Below are 23163 nucleotides of genomic sequence, written 5' to 3'. Positions count from 1 at the left end.
TACCGGACAGACACACAGACACACACAGGAACTTTATCTGAGGGCCAAAGCTTAATTCTGCATTTATTTATTTCTCTGCTGCTTGTTCTTCCTACTCTGTTCTTTTTCTGCTCTGTTCTTCTACCCTGATGTCTTCTTTCTTTCTTTCTTTCTTTCTTTCTTTCTTTCTTTCTTTCTTTCTTTCTTTCTTTTCCTCCTCCTCTTCTTCCTCTTCCTCCTCCTCTTCTTCCCGGTTGTTTCCCCCTTACTTCTTTTCTTATGTTTTTCCTTCCACCTCTTGACCCTGATCCCTGATGTTTTTCCTTCTACATCTTTTCTTCTCTATCTCTTTTTTTCTCTTATCCCTTTTATACCTCCTAATACAAAAATTTCTATGCAAGGAAAGATTACCTCATAACCACAAGTTACATATTATGGAAAAACAAAATCTTTGTATAAGAAGAAATCACATTAAGATCACAAGCTACATGTTTTCCTTAGAGGCCCACAAGTAGCTCTCAACCCCCACCCTCACATCACTTCTTTTCGGCTGCACGCTTCTTCACCATGCTCTTTCTCATCTCAACAATAATTACATTTACAGAGAGCTGTACAAAGCTTTTTTAAACCTCAGTAGATATGACTAAAGCATTCCAAGCTTTTACTTTTAATATCTAAAAGTTGTTTGCCAAAATGTGAAAGAGTTGGGGGTTTTTAAGTCATTCGTGTACTAATAATCATAATCATAATTTAACCCAGAACAGTCTTTGTTTTTGTTTTTTTACACAGGATCCCATGAAACTCAGGCTCGTTTTGAATTCCCTATGTATTAGGTTCTCCTGCCTCTGCATCTCAAATCCTGGTTACAGACATGAACACCATGCCCAGTTCAAAAGGAAAAAAGTAAACAGCTAAAGCAAATACACTTAAAGTTTATAGACACAGGCTGGAAAGATGGCTCCAGAGTTAAGACTACTTGCTGCTCTTCCAGAGGACCCAAGTTCCCAGCACCCACATCAGGTGACTCAACCTTCTGTAACCCCAACTCCAGGATATCCAACACCTCAGGTTTATACACACCCCTACACATAATTTAAAATGCAGTAAATACAAATTTTAAAAAATTATAGATATTTTAGGTCAGGCATGGTGGCACACACCAGTAATCCCAGCACTTTCAGGAAGTGGAGGCAGGAGGATCAGAAATGCAAGTCCAGCTGCAGAGCATCCTGGGCTGCAGGACACTTATCTCAAAGAAACAAAAACAAACAAACAAAACCCACAAACCAGCAACAAATTATATCAGTAAGACTGTGCTTTCTAGAATGCTTGAGGCACTGAGTTCAATCTCTAGTAATACATGTAATGATTTATTATTTTATGTAGCAATGATAATTAAAGAAAAAAAAGGCCATGAGAGGTCAGGAAACATGGGGATGGTGGGGAGAAATAAAGGGGAGAAAAAAACATAATTATATTTTAATCAAATAAAAATTCAAAACACACACACACACACATATATATGTGGTGATAAATTGTGTATCAGAAAAAGCTTGCCTGAGGATCAGAGGACAGAGCCAGCCACTAGATTAAACATAGAGTCCAGGCAGTGGTGGCACACACCCTTAATCCCAGCACTTGAGATCTCATGCCTCTCCTACCAGTATTTGTGAAGCACACGTGCCTTTAATCCCAGTACTAGGAAGGAAGTGAAATGGCTGGGCGGAGAAAGGCATATAAGGTGTGAGGAGGCAGGAACTAGGCCTTTTTGGCTGAGAGACGCTTTCGGCTGAGGACTCAAACTTTCTGTCAGAGGATTTGTGGAGATAGGATCTCACCATCCATTCTGCCTGAGGATTCGGTAGTGGTGAGAAGTTTCTCTAGTGGCTTGTTCCTTTGTCTCTCTGATCAGCATTTTTTCCTTCAGCATTTATCCCAATATCTGGCTCCAGGTTTTTATTATAAGACCTCTAGGAATTCATGTTATACATATACTTGTATATATACACATATATACATATATATAGCTGTGATATATATATATATATGTAGAAAAGTATGACAGAAGTCACGAGTTAAAAGACTATCGGTATAAAACATCACATTTAGCAAAATTCTGAAGGAATGTTGAAAACTCATGCAAATTTTAAGAAAGAAAAGGTCATTGTATTTTAGAATATTTGCAGTATGTGGGACTATATTCTTTGCAACTATGATTGCTGGGAGGTTTGGTGGGATGGCTCAGAGGTTGAGAGCACTTGTTGCTCTTGCAGAACACCCGGCTTGGATTTCCAGGACCCATAAGGCTCACAACCATCTCATAACTCCAGTTCTGGGGAATCTGATGCCCTCTTCTGGTCTCCTCAGACACCAGGTACCCAAGTGGTGCACATACATACATACATTCAGGCAGAACACTCACATATATATACACACACACATATATAATTAAAATATATATATATATATACACACACACATATACATGTATATATAATTTAAAATGTGGGAAGGGGCTGTCAACGATGCCACAAACTGGTAAGTCCAGTACTTGTGTGTGCTTTGTAATCAAACGGATGGAAGTGGAGGGTGTGCGGCCGGCAGAAGTGTCCATTCCCTGGCTTCTGCAGGAACAGGAGAGCAATGGGAAACGCAGGTCCCTCTGGAGAGCGACGCGGGATCCTCGGGAAACTGAGGGCGAACTCCTCAATTTTGGGTTTCAGGCAGCGCTAGAGCGGACTTCTGGCGGACGCCTTCGGGTGGTCAAGCGGAGGAGGGGCGTGGCTACGGCCGGCACGGCTGATCAAGCGCTCCGCCCTTGCTCGGAGGCGGGGGGCGTGGCGTCCGAGGGGCGGGGCTATCCCGAGGAACTCGGCCATTGGCTGTTAGGGAGGGGAGCGTCGGCGGGGCGGGGCAGGCCAGCCTCAGGCCTCCGGGCATTGGCTGGTGGGGCGGCCGGAGACACGTGGTGCGGAACCGGCGCGGTAAGCAGGCGCTCTGCGGGCCTTCCTTCCGCGAAGGGTGCCGGGGGCCGGGGCGGGCTGAGGACGTGGCCGGGCGGTGCGGGAGTCACGCCGGTCTGCAGGGAAGTGCGGGACCCGGGGCATCCAGCTGGGAGCGGCGGAGGTCGGGAGGTCCCGGATCCCTAAAGCACTGCCAGCCCAGGCCTGAGTCACCCCAGGCCCCGGTGCGGGCCCGCGGTTCCGGAGGGACTTAGCCTGGTACCCAGCGCTCCCTCGCTGCCAGGGCTAGTTCTGATCGGCCGGGCCCCACAAGTGCCAGGTCCCCCGAGCCACCCACTTGGCCCTGCAGGGCCGATGGGCTGTGAGCCCAGGCCAACCTGCTTGGCAACTTGGGGGCGAAGGGTCGCAGGGAGCAAAGGCTGGGCAGTCCTCACGCCTACACTCTGAGGACGCTGCCTGGCTCCAGACAGCGCCTTGGGTGCAAAGGCCCTGGGCAGGGTCCAGCTGGACCTTGCCCCTAGGATGGTCTCCCCTTGCCAGCTTTCTGGTGCGAGCAGGCCGTTCATTCATTCACCAGTTTCAGTTTACTCATTTGTGAAGTGGAGTAGATGTTTGATCCACTGTCCTAACCCTTGAGAGCCTAACCCTTGAGAGCCTGGAGCCGCCAAAATTCTCCACAGAGGCATGTAATCACCAACTCCGAGTAATGAGGCAAAGACCCTGTCATGGGACTGTGATGATATATTGTGTACCCTAATAAAATTTGTCTGAAGATCAGAGAACAGAACAAGTTACTAGGTTAAACATAGATGCCAGGCAGTGGTTGCACACACCTTTAATCTTAGCATTAAGGAGGCAGAGATACGTCTGGATCTCTGTGAGTTCAAAGCCACCCTGGATTACATGAGATTAATTCAGTCCAAGAGAGAAACAGAGCCAGGCGGTGGTGGCACACACACCTTTAATCCCAGTACCTGGAAGTCACACGCCTTTAATTCCAGCAATAGGAAGGAAGTAATATGGCTGGACAGAGAAAGGTATGTAAGGCGTGAGGAGACAAGAACTTGAGTCAGAGGATTTGTGGAGTTGGCGAGGTGAGACTTAGCAGTGCCTTGTTGCTTTGTTTCCTCTGATCTGTCAGCATTTACCCCAATATCTGGCTTCAGGTTTTTGGTTGGTTTTTTTTTGTTTTTTTTGTTTTGTTTTGTTTTTGTTTTTTATTAAAAGACCATTTAACATCCATGCAACGTGGGATCCTGATTGTACTGCTCCTGGAAAACTTAAGACTTGGAGCTTAGCGATAGTAAGGTTGTTATCGTATTTGGCAGAAAGTTTGCGTCTATTCAACCCACCAACAGTGCTTTTTGCCTTACTAAATGGTTTCCAATTGATGACCTTGATGTTGGTGGAGGTGAAGCAGGAGTCATCAGAGCCTAGTGGGAGGGAGAGTGGGACCTGCCTTAACTTGCTGTGTCTGGAGGGACAGTTTAAAGGGAGGGTTTGCTTTAAGGTGCCCTGGGAACTCTGCGGGGTAGTTGAAACCTCCCTGTTACTGCCCTGATCGTTACATCTTTGTGTAACAACAGCAACAAAATTGTTAATTTAGCTGCGAGGATGTGATGCTGAGCCACAGTGTTTGGGGTTTATTTAAGGACCAGGAACCCCAGTGAAAAGTACCCAGTGTAGCAGATGGTTCTGCAGGGTAAGGTTTCATCAGGTAAACAAGTACCTTCCCCGTGCATAGTTGGTGACAGACGGGTGAAACTTAACACTGATAAACACCTGGGTAATATCTGGAATCTCCCAGAGGCTATTTCGGGTAAGGCTGTGAGGTGGTGGCTGGTCTAGAAATATTTCTTCTACTGTGCTAGGTTTTAAAAAGGAGGAGAAGATGGTGAGGCCACTGAGGACTTGGTAGTTCGGTGCCCCACCCCTGCAGCATCCCTGTTTACTACTTGAAGTGCCCTGAGATTCCATTGCTCTGTGCACTGCATGGCTGCCAGGCCTTGTGTCACGGTAAATCAACTCCCTGTTTAGAAACTGCCCTAGGATCCTGTACCAAGAAAGTGTTCTTTACCCCGTACCTGTGCGGCCATTTCTGCGGCACCCACTGGAGACCACGCGGCAGCAGTGACACCAGGTCACTTGGAGTCACTGCAGCATGAATTTCCTCAGCACAACTGAGCTCCGTTTCACCTGTGCTTAACGAAGTCCAAGTCTTGATACTTGAAGCAGGAGAAAGCACCAGTTGCAAGTCTCAGTGCCTGAGTCATTTGTGTTTCACATTGATTCCCATTTTAAAAGCAGTTCCACAGATTACTTTCTCCCGACTCTGTAGAGGACAGGAGCTCTGGGGTCTCAGGCGTGAAAACCTAATGTTAGAACATGTGCCCAGAAGGCTGGAGTTGTAGTTCTGTTGGTAGAGTGTTCGTCAAGCATACATGAAGCTCTGGGTCCCATCCCCAGTACCTCATGAACTAGGTATGGGGGTGCAGGCCTATTATTCTAGCATGTGGAGGTAGTAGCAGGAGGACCAGAAGTTTAAGGACAGCCTGGGGTACATGAGATCCTGTTTTTGTTTTGTTTTTTTTTAAAAAAAAAAAAAAAAGAAAAAGGGGGGGGGGATTGGCCAGAAGATGCAGACATTGAGCATATTTGTGGGGTGCCTAAAATGTGTCTGTACATATGTGCACCACATAGTGGGAAAATTGGGGCATACAGCTCCTCAGGCATTGGCCATTTCTTTGTGCTGGGAACACTGAACTTCCCTTCTAGCTTTCTAAAAAAAAGTTCACAACTGCTCTTTCACTCTCGCGTGAGGTGGGAGCTTTCTCCTCTTTGGTCCTTACGGAGGCTGAGTGCAGTCTGTGGCTAGCGATATCAGTTGTCCAGCTGAATTCTTCTTGCTTTCTAGTTCCTAGGGCTGGGTGCAGGTTTACAGTTTAAAAGGCAGCATTGCTGGGTGGTGGTCGCATACACCTTTAATCCCAGCACTCGGGAGGCAGAGGCAGGCGGATCTCTGTGAGTTCAAGGCCAGACTGGTCTACAGAGCGAGTTCCAGGACAGGATCCAAAACTACACAGAGAAACCCTGTCTGGAAAAGGGAAAAAAAAGCAGCATGTTGGGGGGGGGGGTTGTTGTTTGTTTATTTGCTTGCTTTTTGAGACAGAGTTGCACTATGTATCCCTAGCTGGCCTGGAATTCGCAATGTATAGAACCGGCTGGCTTCATACTCTTCAGAGATCCACCTGCCTCTATCTCCCCTGTCCTGGGTTAAAGGCATCTGCTACCACACCCAGCCTGTGACATTTTTATTGAGATCTTTGAAATGATTATTTCCTCTAGCAATAGAAGGTTAATAGTTCACCTTGTGCTTTAAGAGTATAACGTTGGGACTATAGCTCAGTGATTGAGCGCTTGCCTAGCATGCAGGGAACTCTGACTTTGATCCCAGCACTAAATAAATCAGACTTGGTGGTTCGGACGTGTAATTCCAACATTCAGAAGGGAGAGGCAAGAGGACCAGATGTTTCAGGCTAACTCAGGCCACAAGAGGTCCCATCTCCAAAAAAAAAAGTATAACATTTAAAAAGTAAATGCCAGCTAGGCATGGTGGCACACGCCTTTAATCCTAGCACTCAGAAGTCAGGTGGATCTCTATGTGAGGTTGGCCTACACAGAAAGTTCCAGCACAGCGATAGTGTGAACTCTTCTCAAAAAATAAAATACACAGTAAATCCATGTGACTGGAAAGTACCCACTTACAGTTTTCTTCAGATTGTCTGCCACTGGGGCTCTGATCTTTGGACACAAAATTTGCTGGAGCTTTGCCTTTGGAGCAAGGAAGGGAAGGTTAATCTAAGCCTCTGACTGGTTCCCAGTCACTTCCTGGAGAGTCCTGTGATATGTGTCCTGTCGCAATCAGTGCTGACGGAGGGTGGAGGAGCACTTCTCTGTCCTCAGGCAGGTCCTCTGACCACTGCCCTTCGGTCTCAGCTGCAAGCAGGTCTGACTCGCTCTCTCTGCTCAGAGTTTCCAAGGTCTGAAGTCTGCCTGAAAGATGTCAGCCCTCAGAACCGTCTTCCAGTATATTGATGAAAACCAGGACCGCTATGTCAAGGTGAGGGTCTGTCTGTCTCTCCTAAGTTAATAGTGAGAGCTGTCTGAATCTTGTCAAGTCAGAGAGGTTTTCAAGAAGCTAATGTGAGTTATGCCATTTTGATCAAGTATTAAAATTTCATGTTTCTTCATTTCATGATGGTGAAAGTCACAGTTTTGTCCTTTGACAGTTAATTATTCGTCTCTACAAATAATGCTCTTTACTTTAATCTTATCTATGGTTTCTTTTGATAGTTATAGATTAAAAAAAAAAACAACTTGAATCCAGCATGTTCTGAGTGATATTATGATGTTATATTTAAACTGTTGCTTTGTTTTTATCTGAAAGAATTATGACCAGTTTACTTTTGGAAGAACCACTTTAGATGAAACATTTTGACTTTTCCCTCTAAAACTTACATCTTGGCTGCTGTCAGGGAAACAAGTGAACTAACTTGGATGTTACTTGAAGACATTGCAGTATGCTTTCTTTCTGTTGCAATTTTGTTGACTATAGGTATAAACTTATTTATGGAATTGTATGGTTTATAATCATATGCTTCATGGTTAAAAGTGCACATTCTGACATATCCCCTTTCTGCTTAGTTTTGGGGGTAGGAACAGCATAGTTTTGTTGAGCAGGTGTGCGAGGTCTGCTCCACACATAAAGTGGAGTAGCAGTAGGTAGCGGTCCATTGAGGAGCCGGTCCCTGCCCTTAAAGAACAGCGTTTCAGAGCCCTTTCCACTTGCTCTCTACAAACAGAAACTTGCAGAATGGGTGGCCATCCAGAGCGTGTCCGCCTGGCCGGAGAAGAGAGGGGAGATCAGGAGGATGATGGAGGTGGCTGCCGCTGATGTCCAGATGCTGGGGGGCTCCGTGGAGCTGGTGGATATTGGGAAGCAGAAGGTATGAGCATGCCTAACCTCAAGCATACAGCTGGTTCTTCCTGGGGGCTGGGAAGAAGCAGCCAGGTCCTGGGTGACCTTTGGCTGCAGATGGTCAACTCTAATTCAAAGTAAGCTTGTACTGGCTCTTGTGTACATCCTCACTTAGGGTGAGTTAAAAGTTTTAAGATTATTCAGCATGTTTTATTTCAGAAAGGAGAACTGTAGACCAGTGACTCATGGTAAGTTAAAATGACTGTCATTCTTAAGAAGAGCTGAAATTCCTTTCCCAGAAATCAAAGCTTTCACTTTTGGAAGTTACACATTATCTGAGTCACTTTATAAATTACAAAACTTTCTGTACCAGGCCCTCTGTGTATGTATTATAGCTTTCAGTTTAGTGTTCTCATGGGACTCCTGAGTGTGTGAATGAGGGGCTCTCTGATTCTTGTGCCTTCTCTTGGGCTCTTTTCTTCAGTTGGCTTGCCTTGTTCAACTTTGATGTGATGATTATATTTTATTTTGTTGTATTTTGTTGTTTTCTCTTAGAAGCCTGTTCTTCTCAAATGAGAGACAGAAAGACAGACAGGGAAACTGGGAGGAGCAGAGGAAGGGAAAACTGTGATCAGGATAGATTGTGTGAGAAAAGAAATCTGTCTTCAATAAAAGGGGAAATACACTTGAAAACAAAAACATAAAAATAAGTAAATAACAACCTACCCCCACCCTCATGCATGCACCCCTACCCCCCACCCCCACCCTCATGCATGCACCACCCCCTCCCAGAACTTCTTGTCAGGGATCTGTGGGTAGAGAGGGTACATTAAGAACAGCTTGTTTTCCTTCTAATTTTTGTTACTGGTTTTGGTTTTGGTTTGAGACAGGATCTAACTCTAGCCCTGGCAGGCAGGAACCCATTGTGTAGACCACACTGGCCTGGAGCTCACAGAAATCCCTGTGCCTCTGCCTCACAAGCGCTGGGGTTTAAGGCATGCACCACCACACGCCACCACACCCAGCTCCTTCCTTACTTAAATAAATAATCTGACTTTATGATATATTTTTCTGCTCCTTTAGTTTCACATGACTTTTCAGGCTCACTCTGTTGTTGTTAGTTTGGTTTTTAGACAGTCTTCTTCCTATGTAACCCAGGCTGGCCCTGAGCTCACGACACTCTTCGTGCCCTTGGTGTCCCAAGTGCTGAGGTTTAAGGCATGAGCCACCACACCTGACCTTATCCTGTGTCTTTTGTCTGATGACTTAGGTGTGCAGTTGCAATGAACGCTTCTGGAATGTGGGGTTAGCCATACAATTCACTGTGCATATTTTATCCGAGGGGGTAGTGTGACCATTGGAAACCAAGTGCCTTCAAGGCAAAACCAGAATTCAGATCCAGGCTTCCTGACTCTTGGTCCAATACTTCTCTATCGAGATTTTCTTCAGATGACAATTTAATAGTTGATACACAATAGCAGCCCCCAGCACACACCCCCGACACCCAGGGGAATAGACTAAGTTTCTTCATTCCATTTTCTTTAGCTTTCTTGTTTAGTCTTTTTAAATTTTTAGTTATTTCTTTCTTTGGCGAGGTCTTACTCTGTAGTCCAGTCTGGCCTCCCAAATGCCAGGGTTGCAAGTGTAAGCCAACAGTGTAAGCCTCCATGCCTACTCGTTTCCTTTGCCTTCCTTGCTTGCTGCCTCTCCATTCTTCTCATTGTGTTGAACAAAAAATGAAAAATAATTAGGTGGGATAAGTCATTTGTAAGAGTTTCTTTACAGTAAATAAATCTGGGGGAGGGTGTCCCACCTTTAGGGCAGCCAGGACTATACAGAGAAACCCTGTCTCAAAAAACAAACAAACAAAATTACAATAAATGAATCTATTCTGTTATCTTTTTAAAGACCCTCCTTAAAAGAACGCAGTGGCTGTTATATTTCACATTAGGTAACACCTATTGTCATCAAGGAATTGAGAGATTTCCCTGCTCAGGCCAGCTAAGAACTAGCTAACGGAAAAGGCCACGTGCCCTATGTGCCCAGAAGTTTAAGGCATGATCTCTCCCCCTGGTGCCCACAAGCCAACCTCATGAAATCGATGTGCATGCAGGCCCAGCCCTCATAGCACATGCTCAGAACTGTCAGGGTCAAGAGGTACTTGGGTACTTTATTAGTAGAGTTTACTAGGAAAATAAATCGGGCTTTTTTGTTTGGTTAGTTGTTTTGGTTTTGGTTTTTTCGAGACAGGGTTTCTCTGTATAGCTTTGGAGCCTTTCCTGGAAATCGCTCTGTAGATCAGGCTGGCCTCACCTCACAGAGATCCACCTGCCTCTGCCTCCCAAGTACTGGGATTAAAGGCGTGCGCCACCGCCACTGCCACCACCACCTGGCTAAATCATGTATTCTTAGAAGAATCCCTAACACCTGCTGGGTGTGGTGGTGTATTCCTGTAATCCCAGCACTCAGGCAGGGAAAGGGAGGAGGATCTCTTGAGTTCAAGGCCAGCTAGGCTGGCCCGTACAGTGAACATGTCTCGGAAAAAAAAAAAAAAAAAAGAATTCTGACCACCTGCTGAGTTCTCTGACATGTTTACAGGCTGAAATTTGGGAGATGAGAGTGTTCTCAGTCCTCCCCCACACTGTCCTTTTTAGTTGCTGCTCGTTTTATTCTTAATCATAAATTGTTAGTCTAGCCTCAGTATCAGACAAGATGGTCGCGTGCATTGGGCGTTGGTGGGGGCGTGGCCTCAAGGCAGTCTGGCTCTCCCTGCACTGTCAGTGTAGTTTGTGCGTTATGTGCTGTTAGGAGACATTTTCACAATAGTTCTTTGTAGTGGTTTCCAGCACTTCAGTACATGTGCGTAATGTTCTAGCTGGAATAGTTCCTTCCTCCTACCATCAGACTGTGTGTGTGTGTGTGTGTGTGTGTGTGTGTGTGTGTGTGTGTGTGTGTGATGTCCTCCCCTGTCAACTGCTTGTGTACTTGGTTGTCATCACAAGGTTTTTCTGATAAAATATAGGAGCTAGTAGAGGAGGCACATGGGCTGCAGGGCATGAGTACATTCTGCTTGGGCCACAGAGTCACAAGTGGTAACCATTGATCTGATGTAAAGGTAGGAAAAGACTTAGGACTGATTTGTCTAGAATTCTGCAAGTAGTGTCCTGGATAGCTGGTGAGGCCTCTGGGGAGAAGTCCGGGGGTGTGCCGGCTACCACCTTTCCTTTACCAGGCATTGTGTGAATTCTCAAGTAAGTGTATGTTGTGTGTGTATGGCGTGTGCTCACAAGTGTTTGTAAGCAACATGTCTGCCGGTGGCCAGAAAGGCTGGAAGAGATCATCAGATCCCCTGGTGTTGATGTTACAGGTGGTTGTGATCCCTGATGTGAGTTCTGGGACCTGAACTCAGGTTCTCTGGAAGAGCAGAAAGCACTCTTAACTGCTGAGCCATCTCCCAACCCTGCATTCCCTTAATGTCCATCCTGCTCATCTTAGTTGTCTACATATAGAATTTCAAAAATGTAGCATTCTACTGTAGATTGTAGTTGTTTTAGCCATTATTTCAGAAATTAGTTGAGTTGTATCCCAGTCCCAGGCTATAAATATTCATCGTGGATATTGATGATTTTAAAGCAGCCTTTAGCAGTTTATCAAACTAGTAGTGGATGTCATTCAGTTCATGCTCATTGGGTTTCAAGAAATTATTGGATTTCGGGACAGTGAAGTCCTTATTAATTAAGAACTGTTAAGTGATAGGATCTTAAAACTCTACAGCAGAGGTTGATGGATGAGAACAGATAAGACCATCCCAGCTAGATTTAATGGCAGCTGCCAGACACTCCCGGTTTATTAACCAGACTGTCTTCCATTGCCCCCTCCCCCCCCCCAGCTCCCAGATGGCTCGGAGATACCCCTGCCTCCCATTCTGTTGGGTAAGCTGGGCAGCGATCCCCAGAAGAAAACAGTGTGCATCTACGGGCACCTGGATGTGCAGCCTGCCGCCCTGGAGGATGGCTGGGACAGTGAGCCCTTCACCTTGGTGGAGCGGGAAGGTAAGGGATGTTATGTTTGGAAAAGCACTAAAATATCCTGGGGTTTTCTCTTTCTGGCACTTTTTTTTTTTTTAGCAGCATCTAGAGGTTGGGTTCTGGAAGTTTCTCACCTGTGCCTCGGTTATTGAAAGCTGAGAAGAGTTTCCTTTTCTCGTGACACTCCTTGACGGGAGCCTGCCAGGCTTCCTTTCAATCCTAACACGCTTTCCAGAACATTCTTTCCAATTTGAGACTGCATGGTCCCCTGAAGGCCAGCCTCTCCTTCTCACTCCCTCTTGTGAAATGCTCAGCTTCCCTTCTCAGTTGTCACTGTTCTGGTCAGGAGAGTCCCTCAGATACAGCCCCTTCTGCCTTTGAGCCTTGCCCCCCAGGGCTGAATTACAGGCCCCCTGACTGGGTGTGGAGTCTGCTGTTAGACACATCCTGACTCCCTGTGGACTGTTACATGACTGTGAAATGTGAAAAGTCATTTTATCTAACACAGCCTTTATGAAACCTCCTCCCATACTCGGTCCTCCTCACCACCTAACTGGGACGTACCCATTGCTGTTATAACTCCATGGGCACTTGGATTCCTCCTGAGTATCAGACCCACATGTCTTCGTGGCAGTTTATGACTACATGAATTCAAGCTGTCTGGACTGGGAATCCTTCCTTCCTTCAAGGACTCTCTCTCCTTTGAATGGCACATCTTCCCACCACCTGTACCAGAAACAGGGCTGTCCTGTCCCTGCTGTGTGTCGTCTCTAGTCCCTTCCCAGCCTCTGCCCCACCCATGCTGGGGACACCCCAATGCTGATCCTGATGACCCAACCATGCTGAGGACACATCAGTGCTGAGCCCAGTGACCCAACCATGCTTCTTTGAGCTAAATACCTCCCAGCAGATTCAGATTAGGCATCCAAATTGGGATGGGAGTATAGTTGTCGTGCTTTATGATGGTGGCCATGTGCTTCCAAAGCAACCAAACTTCCACGTGGTTGCTGTTAGCTATGTGGCACTTAGTCTTAAAGGGCTAACTACCTGTAGGGGTTTCCTGGAAACGGATGGTGAGTCTCTGTGAATCCTGGTCCTAGCCACTGCTGTGAAAGGGAAAGGTAACAGGAGGCACCCACGTGACTGCCTCTTGGAGTGCTAGAAATTCTCTCTGAGTTTTGTATAGGGTCGGATGGAGACTCGGGCTTTTAAAGTGAAAAAGCCCTCATTGCTCAGGACATCTGTGTGAGTTTGCGCCTCGGCATTATCAGATGTTCACTTGAGAAAAGGTCTTTTCGATTTGCTGTCTCTAACTGGATCTGCTGATTGCTGTTCCAGGCAAGTTGTATGGGAGAGGCTCAACAGACGATAAGGGGCCTGTGGCCGGGTGGATGAATGCCCTGGAAGCCTATCAGAAGACTGGTCAGGTACACCCCCACGCCAGATTCTGTCCACTCATCAGGTCGTGTGAGTAGTGGTGTAAAGATCACTAGAGAGGAGAAAGCAAGCCTCACCTTGGTCAGCACAGATGACTGAGATAGAAGTTACAGCTGTTTTCAGCTCTATAAATTATTAACCAGGGCATTGTCTTACAGATGATGCTCAAAGGCCAAAGGTCAAGCTGTCACCACTCAGCAAGATTCTTGCCAGCGCTTAGAATGTGATCTTTGTTTTTCTCTTTTCTTTCTGTGCTGGGATCAAACCCAGGTCCTTATGCATGCTGGGAAATTCCTGTACCACTGAGCTGTGCCTCCATCCCCAAGTGTGAATTGAATTTTATTTTATTTTATTGCAAATGTTTTGGGGCTTTTTTGTTGTTTATTTTGTTTTGAGACCTTATCCAAGTACGGGCTCCTGCAGGGAAGTTATTCAGCAGGTCTGGGGAGCTGAGCTGTAGCCAAATGGTCTGGAATATTTGGGCACACAAGAATTTCATAGCAGAAGACAGCTGAAATATTAAAGGCTGGATAGCACCAAATATTCATAATAAATGGCTTGCCTTTTGACAGACCCTTGGCCGGTCAAAGTTAGCTTTAATACACAGTTGAATCTCTGTAATATATTCTTGTGGCTCGCCACACCCAGGTTTTTTTTGTTATCTTTAAACCTGGTTGTAATCCTGCTGTCTGGTCAGTTTTTGCATGTGGATTATTTCACAGCATGATAAAATAAGAATAGGTACTTTTGTCAAAGTATGGAAAATTAGGGAAGAGGCTCACACTCTTTGTCTGGGGATCATCTGCATGGGAGAAAACAGGTTAAAACACACACACACACACACTTGGCCTGTCCAACAGCTGACCCTAAGAGCTGAGTACAGAAACCAGGAAGACTCAGCAACTATAAGACACCACACAGTGTTGGGAGGCCATGGAGGGGAGGGTGCACAGGACGGAGCCCTGAGCACCTTCACTTAGAACTGTTCAGTATGTAACAGGAAAGATCTCACTTGGGACAGAAGAGGACAGCAGGAGGGAGCTGGGGCTTTTAGGCTTTGGAGTCTGGCTGTGTCCTGTGTGTGGCCTCCTTTGCTCATCTGTGGATAGGCTACCTGCTGCATCCCCTCCAGAGAACTTGACCCAGATGCCAGAGCTGTGCTGAGATTCCCATCAAGCACCTTAGGACTTCTTGGCTTCTTGTACAGAGGGATGCTGGCGGTGTAGGAGGCCATCCCAGTGCAGGAAAGGTCTCACTTAGCTACAGCAACAGTGAAGGCTCAGTGATTATTCAAATAATATTCTCTCCTGATTCCTCTTGTGTGTGTGTGTGTGTGTGTGTGTGTGTGTGTGTGTGTGTGTGTGTGTGTTACTTGCATGTGGGTTCATTTGCACAGGGGTATGCATACGTGTGGAGGTCTGAAGTTGAGTTATAGACAGTTATGAGCAGCCATGTTTGTGCTGGGAATGGAACCCTGATCCTCTGGAAAAGCAGTCAGTGCTCTTTAGGCCAATGTGCATCACCCTTCTCCCTGTCTCATGGCTTCCCCTACATTCATTGGCTCACTCTGTGATTGCAGAGATCCCTGGGCAGGACATGCCTAGACATGGTGTAGGGCTTTCCCTTCGAACCCTGGACTCCCACAGGCCATGAGAGAAGATCTCATATTTGAAACTAAATTTCAAAATAGTCTCTTGTGTGTTGTTTCTGCAAGAAAAGTAAGGAAACTGACATTCTTGCTGTGTCCCTGTCACAGGAGATTCCTGTCAACCTGCGATTCTGCCTGGAAGGCATGGAGGAATCTGGCTCCGAAGGCCTGGATGAGTTAATTTTTGCCCAGAAAGACAAGTTCTTCAAAGATGTGGACTATGTCTGCATTTCAGACAACTACTGGCTGGGGAAGAATAAGCCCTGCATCACGTACGGCCTCAGAGGCATTTGTTACTTCTTCATTGAGGTACGAGCTGAGTCCCACAAACATTCCTTGTTTCTCTCCAACCCATAAGCCTCTTTGTTCTTCCATACCCTGACACAGACAAATTCCAAGAAGTTAATCATACATGAAGGAGGCACTCGGAGCTTCCCAGGACCCTTCTTGGGTTCCATAATCCACTAATACCCCAGGCATGGGCTTATGAGATCAGAAGTTCCATCTCAGGCAGTTTCAAATTAAGACAGTATTATCTGTGATGTTGTATTAGAGTAGATGACAGCAAAGGCTAGTCCTCCTGAGATGGCCTGGACAAGTAAACACATGAGAACCCTCCCTTTAAAAGGTAAAATGGTCACACTTTATAGCAGGTAAGTTCTAATCGCATGTCTGAATTTTCTTGAGAGAGTGGAGATTCTGCCAGATGGGCAAGGAGTGTGGGCAAACTCTGCCGAATGCTGGTGGAGATATTCTCCCACTGGGATGATGATGGTGGGTCCTGCTGAAGATCTTTATCACCTGCCTGATAGGGCAGAACCCATGGCCATAGCTGTACTGAGACTTGTGCATGTTCCAATTGATTCTGTACTGTGAGGGAACTTCCATTCCCTTATAGATGGGATTCTAAGCACACATGGTTACCTGGCTTGCCTGGTTATAAGACTAATCAGTACAAAGATGGGTCTGAACCAGATCTTCAGGTTTCATGGTCATGGGGTCATGCATCATGCTAGGTATTGTCCTCTGAGGAAACATGTGCAGGGTCTCTGCAAAATGACAAGATTCTATCCTTCCTTTTAAAGGGCTTATCAGTGTTAAGGCTGCTCTGTGTCATACTTCTATCTGTGGCCAGCATCCCCTGTGCACACCTGCAGACAGCATCCCCTGTGCACACCTGCAGACGGCATCCCCTGTGCACACTTGCACCCAGCATCCCTGTGCACACCTGCACCCAGCACCCCTGTGCACACCTGTAGACAGCATCCCCTGTGCACACCTGCAGACAGCATCCCCTGTGCACACCTGCAGACAGCATCCCCTGTGCACACCTGCACCCAGCACCCCTGTGCACACCTGCACCCAGCATCCCCAGTGTACACTTGGTCTGCACATCCAGGAGTCTCTCTTGTGTCTGGATTTTCTAATTGGGAAATGGCTTGCTTTGCTCCTTGAGGGAGCAGATTTGGACTAGAAACTGTCAGTCTTGCAACTGTTCTTTGTCAATGCAATGTCACATAATTAAAATAAGCTCCCACTAAGCCACCAAATAAAGTGACCTTTTGTCTCTGTCCAGGTGGAATGCAGTGACAAAGACCTCCATTCTGGGGTGTATGGTGGCTCAGTGCACGAGGCCATGACGGATCTCATTTCACTGATGGGTGAGCTTAGGCTGGAGCTCTCTGGGTCAGCACTTTGTGGGCAGGGCACTTTTTCAGAGCTATCTATGTGTATGCCTAGTGTGTTTCAGCATCCTTCATGAGCCTACTCAGCTGTGTTTCTAATTAAGTTCCCTTCCTCTGGACATTGTTTCATTTAAAGGGCCCTGTGTTTCATTCCTGCTTCTGCCCCTTCCTGTCCTTCCTGCGCCTACCCCATACCTCATCACCATCTGTAGAACTGTTCTCCCTTCCACATCCAGTGGACATGATTGATTCTGTTCTGCGAGGGAACTTCCCATTCCCTTTATAGATGGGCGTCCTTAGCCCCAGCTAAGGACCCTCAGTCCTGCTCAGCCTGTCCCTTAGAACCCCTGGATGCTGTCGTTCTTATGGACATGGTTTTCACAGCTCTCAGAGGTCATCTGCTGTGATCTGTTCCAACTGGCATAAGTGATCCCCCTGCTCGGTCAGATTCTGGAGAGCAAGAACCACAGCTTCTGTCTAGCATCGTACTAGCACAAGCTAAGTGGAGCCATTGCCTCCATGTAGTTCTGTAACCCCCTTCTCTCATCCTGCATCCCAAGATGAGGGCTCCCACAGGTGAGGTAACATTGCATCTGTAGTTAGAGACTGTTTTGTGCCGCTCAGAGGTTCCCTCGCCAGCTTTAAAGGACCTTGTTTCTTGTGGAATCTGCATTGTCAAGAAATGTTGACTAGTGTGGATTTTTAGGTTCATGTCCCGGTGTACAACTGGAAGCTAACTTATGCACTCTACCTGCTCCTCAGTCTCTCATCTCCTTGGGGCTACTCAGCTGACTTACTGGCATAATGCACCCAGGTGCTCCTGGTGGCCATTTGCCCTGGTACCTGAGTTCATGAGTCAGGACATCTCAGAACACTGCTTATGCACTGCCCCAGCTAAGCATTCCACCCTCTCCCACTTCCCTCAGGCTGTCTGATAGACAAGAAGGGGAAAATCCTCATCCCCGGCATCAACGAGGCTGTGGCTCCTGTGACGGATGAGGAGTGTAAGCTCTATGACCATATTGACTTTGATATGGAAGAGTTCGCCAAGGATGTGGGGGCTGGGACCCTCCTGCACAGCTGCAAGGTACCGTTGGCCTTCCTGTGCCCCCACCCCAACAGGCCCCAGGGCTCCCATGACAGGCGCGTCCACCACGCCTCAAGGACATCCAGTGTCAGAGGCGGTCCGTCCTAGGAGGGAGCATGTGCTCGAGAGTCATCAAAAGCAGGGTGTGGTCAAGTTGAGGGCTGTTAGGGTTTTCAGATGTCAGGCTCAACCTTTGACCGGGTCAGAAGTTGGGGGAGATGCACGGAGGGAGCAGAGCCCTCTCTTGTCACGGGTGCTATTTGCTTTGTTTGGGTTTATGGGCCACATTGTTCCTACAAGGCCCAGAGATTAAGCTGAGCATGAAGGCAGAAGCTGTTTGCTATTATATAACTAGTAGGAGAAAAATTTTATCTTAATTTATTTCTTGTCTTAGTTCATCATCAGTTCATCACCTTGGTGTAGCCAACCTCGGTGCACCAGCCTCTTCTAGGCCCCAGGGACAGGGCATGAGAAACAGGCCTCAGTTTCCCCTTTCTCAGAGTCAAAGGAATAAATAACTATAAACGATTGTGCCATCAGTCAGGCTGGGCACAAGGCTGAGGGCCTGGCTAAAGGAGATGTCAGGCCTGGCTAGAGTGCTCTGGGAGTTGACAAGGGCTGACAGAGGAACAGAGACATCTTAGCCTGTTGGGGACTGAGGCTCACAGCATACCCCACCAGCGTCATTCACCATTACCTCCTGAGGCCATTATGGCTGCACAGCCCTCCTTTGGAGTAATGTGACAGTAATTCCAGCACATTAGATGGGCTCTGACCAGCCCTACTGGGCAGGGGTCCCCATGTCCTCTTTCACACCTCCTGTGTAGATATCCCGTCTCCTCGGTGAGCAGATCTGACCTGTTGTGCTTCTGCAGAAAGACATCCTGATGCACAGATGGCGGTACCCATCCCTCTCCCTCCACGGAATTGAAGGAGCCTTCTCCGGTTCGGGGGCCAAGACTGTGATCCCCAGGAAAGTGGTTGGCAAGTTCTCCATCCGCCTCGTGCCAGACATGATACCAGAAGTTGTTAGCGAGCAGGTATGTGGAGATGTAGGGCATGAGTGGGGGCAAAAGTTGTGGGGCACACATGGCAGCTGAGAGCTGCTGTGATATTAAAACAGTAAGAACTTTCTCCTGGGCAGAAGCATCCACTTCCTGATTCCGGCCCCACAATATTTGCTGTGATAAGCAGTATGGAAGCTTGGCAAAGACAAAGGCCATATGAGCAAGCATTACACACACTACTGAGGCATGTGAAAATATGACCTCTGACCTCACCCCAAAGATGTAAAGCCCCAGAGAGGCACCTTTCTAGGAGGTGAGGAAAGGAAGGGAGGATCTGGGCAGCTGCAGGTCAGCGAGGCTCATGGAGCACATGCCTCGTTGATTAGCGAGACTTCATAAAGAGATGGAATCAGAGGTTTCTGGGAAGAGGATGCTGGGGCCTCTCTCCAGAGGCTTTTCTCTTGAGGCAGCATCCCTAGATCAACCCCTCGCCCCTTGGTTCTGTTGGTTTGGTTTGGTTTGGTTTTGTGGGGTTTTTTAGATTTGTTATGTATATGAATGTTTTGCATACATAGAGGTCTATATACCACATGTGTGCCTGGTGCTCACAAAGGCCAGAAGAGAACACCAGATCCCCTGGAACTAGAATTAGATGTGGTTGTGAGCCACAATGTGGGTGCTAGGAACAAAGTACTCTTAAAGTTGTGCATCTCTCCAACCATCCCCCACCTTGGTTTTATGTATCTCAGACTGGCCCAGGACTTCCTGAGTGCTAGAATGGCAGGTATGCATCACTATCTACCGTGTGTGCGTGTGTGTGTGTGTGTATGGGTGTATGTGTGCATGCGTGTGTGTGTGTGTGTGTGTGTGTGTGTGTGTGTGTGTGTGTGTATGGGTGTATGTGTGCATGCGTGTGTGTGTGTGTGTGTGTGTGTGTGTGTGTGTGTGTGTGTGTGTATGGGTGTATGTGTGCATGCGCGTGTGTGTGTGTGTGTGTGTGTGTGTGTAGGATGAATGCTTCTTCTCTCATTGCTATAACAAATATTCCTGAAGAATACAAAAATATAAATATAAGATACACCTGAAGAAAACAACTAAAGGAACAAAGAAGGGCTGATTTGGCTCACAGTTTAAGGGTATAGGGCCATCGGGACATGTGCATGAGGCAGCTGGTCAGAGAGATGAACCCTGATGCTCAGCATGCATTCTCCTCTGCCCCTTTTATTCAGCCGAAGACTCCGCCTTTAGAATGACGCTGCCCACATCCTGGGGGTCTTCACCCAGAAGTGTGTTTCCTACGTGATTCTAAATCTAGCCCAAGTGTCAACATAGGCATTTTAGGACACAGATACCCTGTCTGTTGAATGAATCAGGTCAGACAGCATGGTCTTTGCTCGGTTTTTACATACTGTCATAATTTGGTATGTCTGTGTCAAGGGTGAACTGGTTGAAATTAACACATTGTTTTCAGCTCAAACAAATCCCTTGCTGAGGCCCTCTTGCTGCAGTGGTTGTATGCACATCAGTGTCCAGCAGCAGCAGATGAAGCTCGCCACTGATCCTTTCTAGACTGTTGTGTAGACCCATTATGCCCAACTCGTTGTCAGGATCGCTACACACCCTGCAGATCTTCTCACTGGGTCAAATCCCGGGTATAAAATACCATGTGTCTCTTCTGCTTATGCTTTAGGTTTCGAGCTACCTGTCAAAAAAATTTGCTGAACTGCACAGCCCCAACAAGTTCAAGGTGTACATGGGCCATGGTGGAAAGCCTTGGGTGTCTGACTTCAACCATCCCCATTACCAGGCTGGGAGAAGAGCCCTGAAAACAGGTTGGCAGCCCCCTGGAGGTGGATGCCAGGGCCCTGAGAGTGTCTGAGGAGACTCTGTTGTAGCATGTGGTACACATGTACACATGACTGGGTCGATCGTGTTGTGAGCAAGGCTGAAGGGTGGGGTGAGATCAGGGACTCAGTCTACAAGAGTAGATTCCTGAGCCCAGGGTCTGGACCAAAGGTTGGTAAGTAGTAGCTCTCTGGCATCCAGGGCCCAAAGTCCATCATTTCCCTTTATTTTACTCTTCCCAGTGTTCGGTGTTGAACCTGACTTGACCAGGGAAGGTGGCAGTATTCCTGTGACCCTGACCTTTCAGGAGGCCACGGGCAAAAATGTCATGCTGTTACCAGTGGGGTCAGCAGACGATGGTGCCCACTCCCAGAATGAAAAGCTCAACAGGTAAGACTGGGGCCTGAGGTTGGGGTGCATCCTCCAGCAGGTGGTGAGTCTGTGATCACTCTTCTCTTGTCCCGTAGGGGTTTGGTAGTAAGAACTGATGAGAGGCAGCATAAGGTCTTGGTAGTGGCAATGTGAAAACAGGGTTCATCTAGCATTCTTTGTTCATCACACTCTTCGTGTAGCACCCATAAAATACCTCTTCGTTTTGAAAAGTTACATCACTGACCTCTCAAGCCCTCTTTGCCTCTGACAGGCAGATACTCGGGGTTCTCTCCAGCCTGCAGGATGGAGAGAGCCTTCCAGCAGCAGGGAGGAGGGACCCAGGCAAACAGGCTGCAGGCAGTGTGGGAAGCTACAGCCCTGTAGCTGAGAGGAAAACAGGAAGCGGAGACCCAGCAGGCACAGCAGCAGAAACCTGGCTACTGGGCTATGGGTCAAAGAGCTGATTTTCAGAAACAATAGCTGTTCACGCCCAGGGCACTGGGTGAGACAAAGCCCTAGACCAGGGCCAGGACCTGTCCTTGGTTTTTGTTGTTTATTTATTTTCCTTTGGGGGCCCACCTCCCAAATAAATACAGGCAGACTTATTCTTACTTATGAATTCCCAGCCTTAGCTTGGCTTGTTTCTAGCCAGCTTTTCTTAACTTAAATTATCCCATCTACCTTTTGCTCTGGGCTTTTACCTTTCTCTATTTTATATACCTTTTTTTCCTTCTTATTCTGTGGCCTGGGTGGCTGACCCCTGGCATCCTCCTCTCCTTTTTTTCTTGCTCCTCCCTTGTCTCCTTCTTTTTCTTATTTTTTCTCTCTGCCTGGTCAACCGGGCCTATCCTTTCTCCTGCCTTGCTATTGGCCATTTAGCTCTTTATTGGACCAATCAGGTGTTTTAATCTGGCAAAGTAACACAGTTTCACAGAGTTAAACAAATGCAACATAAAAGAATGCAACACATCTTTGCATCATTAAACAAATATTCCACAGCAAAAAGAATGTAACACATCTTTAATATTTCACAGCAAGGACTAGTTATTGTCGTGAGAAATGGCGGGAGGAGGTCTCGCTGAACTTGTAGTTAAGAACCACAAGGCTGAATTTAAAGCCAGACCACAGGCTGGAGTAGGGGTGCTCCCTAGCGACAAAGCCGCCTACCTGGCTCCCGAATCCTCGGGCAGCAGCTGATAACCTGTCATTGTTTTGTTTTGTTTGCTCTGTTAGGCACAACTACATAGAAGGGACCAAGATGCTGGCAGCATACCTGTACGAGGTGTCTCAGCTGAAGAACTGAGAAGTCTCACTTCCTGTGGAGGCCTGCCCAGAATCAATCTGCCCTCTGCCCTCTCTTCCTTCCAGCTTTCTTGGGAAGTGGAAGTTTCTTTTCCCTATCTCTCTCAGGTCACAGGCAGACTTGCAAGAACGGAGACGGTGCCTCCACTGTCACCAGGGCAGAGGCAGCTGTGTCAGAGAGTCGGCGGTGTTTAGTCCTAAGGCTTACTGGGGACAACTGACTGGCCCAGGCTGGGAGGAAGGAGTTCTCAGAGGTGGTGGGTGTGACTTCACCTCCAGAAAGTAGCCAGAGTCCAAAAGCTCCAAGTCTGTGAGAGGTACTGTCCCTCATGGACTGGAATGAACAGGATGGGTTCTCTGCTTTCTGTCTCAGGTGAGGCTCAGGGAATATTCAGGAGCTTGTGCTGCAATGGTGCCATGGTGACCCCTCACTGTGCTCTGTATCCCTTCTTAAGACCCTAGCTGACCATCACTGGTGTTCCCCCCATTGCAGCCTCTCAGAATCTGTCCACACAGTCCTAGTGGAAGTGTCAGTCCAGAGCCAGCTACCCTGCTAATAAAGTGACGATGAGCCCCCGGAGGGATTGCTGTGGTCTCACTTTCTTGGGGAATACGCATGCAGGTGTTCATTGGTGCACGACCTGCTTGGTAGAGCACACGTGTGTATGTGTCAGGTAGTGTCGGGTACCTGTCACCTCGTGATAAAGAGTAGTGGCCTGAGCTCATAACGCAAGACTTGTGTCCACCCTTCTGCCTCCACATCCAATTCTTGCAGTCCCAGGGCTGGGTCAACAAAGATGCAAGATGAGTGGTGGAGGATCATGGCGGAGAT

At 47.3% G+C, this 23163-nt stretch overlaps 1 protein-coding gene across 1 annotated transcript; it reads left to right on the top strand.

Annotated features, from left to right (window-relative positions):
* Window positions 1-2883: 2883 nt before the first annotated feature.
* On the top strand, window positions 2884-22887 carry Cndp2 (carnosine dipeptidase 2). The gene is made up of 12 exons (XM_059246457.1): window positions 2884-2963; window positions 6973-7062; window positions 7805-7948; window positions 11810-11972; window positions 13287-13375; window positions 15142-15342; window positions 16610-16694; window positions 17645-17805; window positions 18681-18845; window positions 20503-20644; window positions 20900-21047; window positions 22263-22887. Exons 2-12 carry the CDS (start codon window positions 7003-7005, stop codon window positions 22330-22332), a joined length of 1428 nt encoding a protein of 475 aa, XP_059102440.1. The 5' UTR covers window positions 2884-2963; window positions 6973-7002; the 3' UTR covers window positions 22333-22887.
* The last annotated feature ends 276 nt before the right edge of the window (window positions 22888-23163 follow it).

The sequence above is a fragment of the Peromyscus eremicus genome, chromosome 19 (assembly GCF_949786415.1).
Source record: "Peromyscus eremicus chromosome 19, PerEre_H2_v1, whole genome shotgun sequence".
Classification (NCBI taxonomy): Eukaryota; Metazoa; Chordata; class Mammalia; order Rodentia; family Cricetidae; genus Peromyscus; species Peromyscus eremicus.
The sequence above is the reverse complement of the archived record's forward strand: the minus strand, read 5'-3'. Positions and strand labels throughout refer to the sequence as shown.

Excerpts from the sequence above, each read along its gene's own strand:
- Cndp2 (XM_059246457.1), top strand. The coding sequence starts at position 7,003 with ATGTCAGCCCTCAGAACCGTCTTCCAGTATATTGATGAAAACCAGGAC. Across the intron at positions 7,063-7,804 it reads ACCAGGACCGCTATGTCAAG|AAACTTGCAGAATGGGTGGC; the intron begins GTGAGGGTCTGT and ends CTCTACAAACAG. Across the intron at positions 16,695-17,644 it reads GGATCTCATTTCACTGATGG|GCTGTCTGATAGACAAGAAG; the intron begins GTGAGCTTAGGC and ends CACTTCCCTCAG.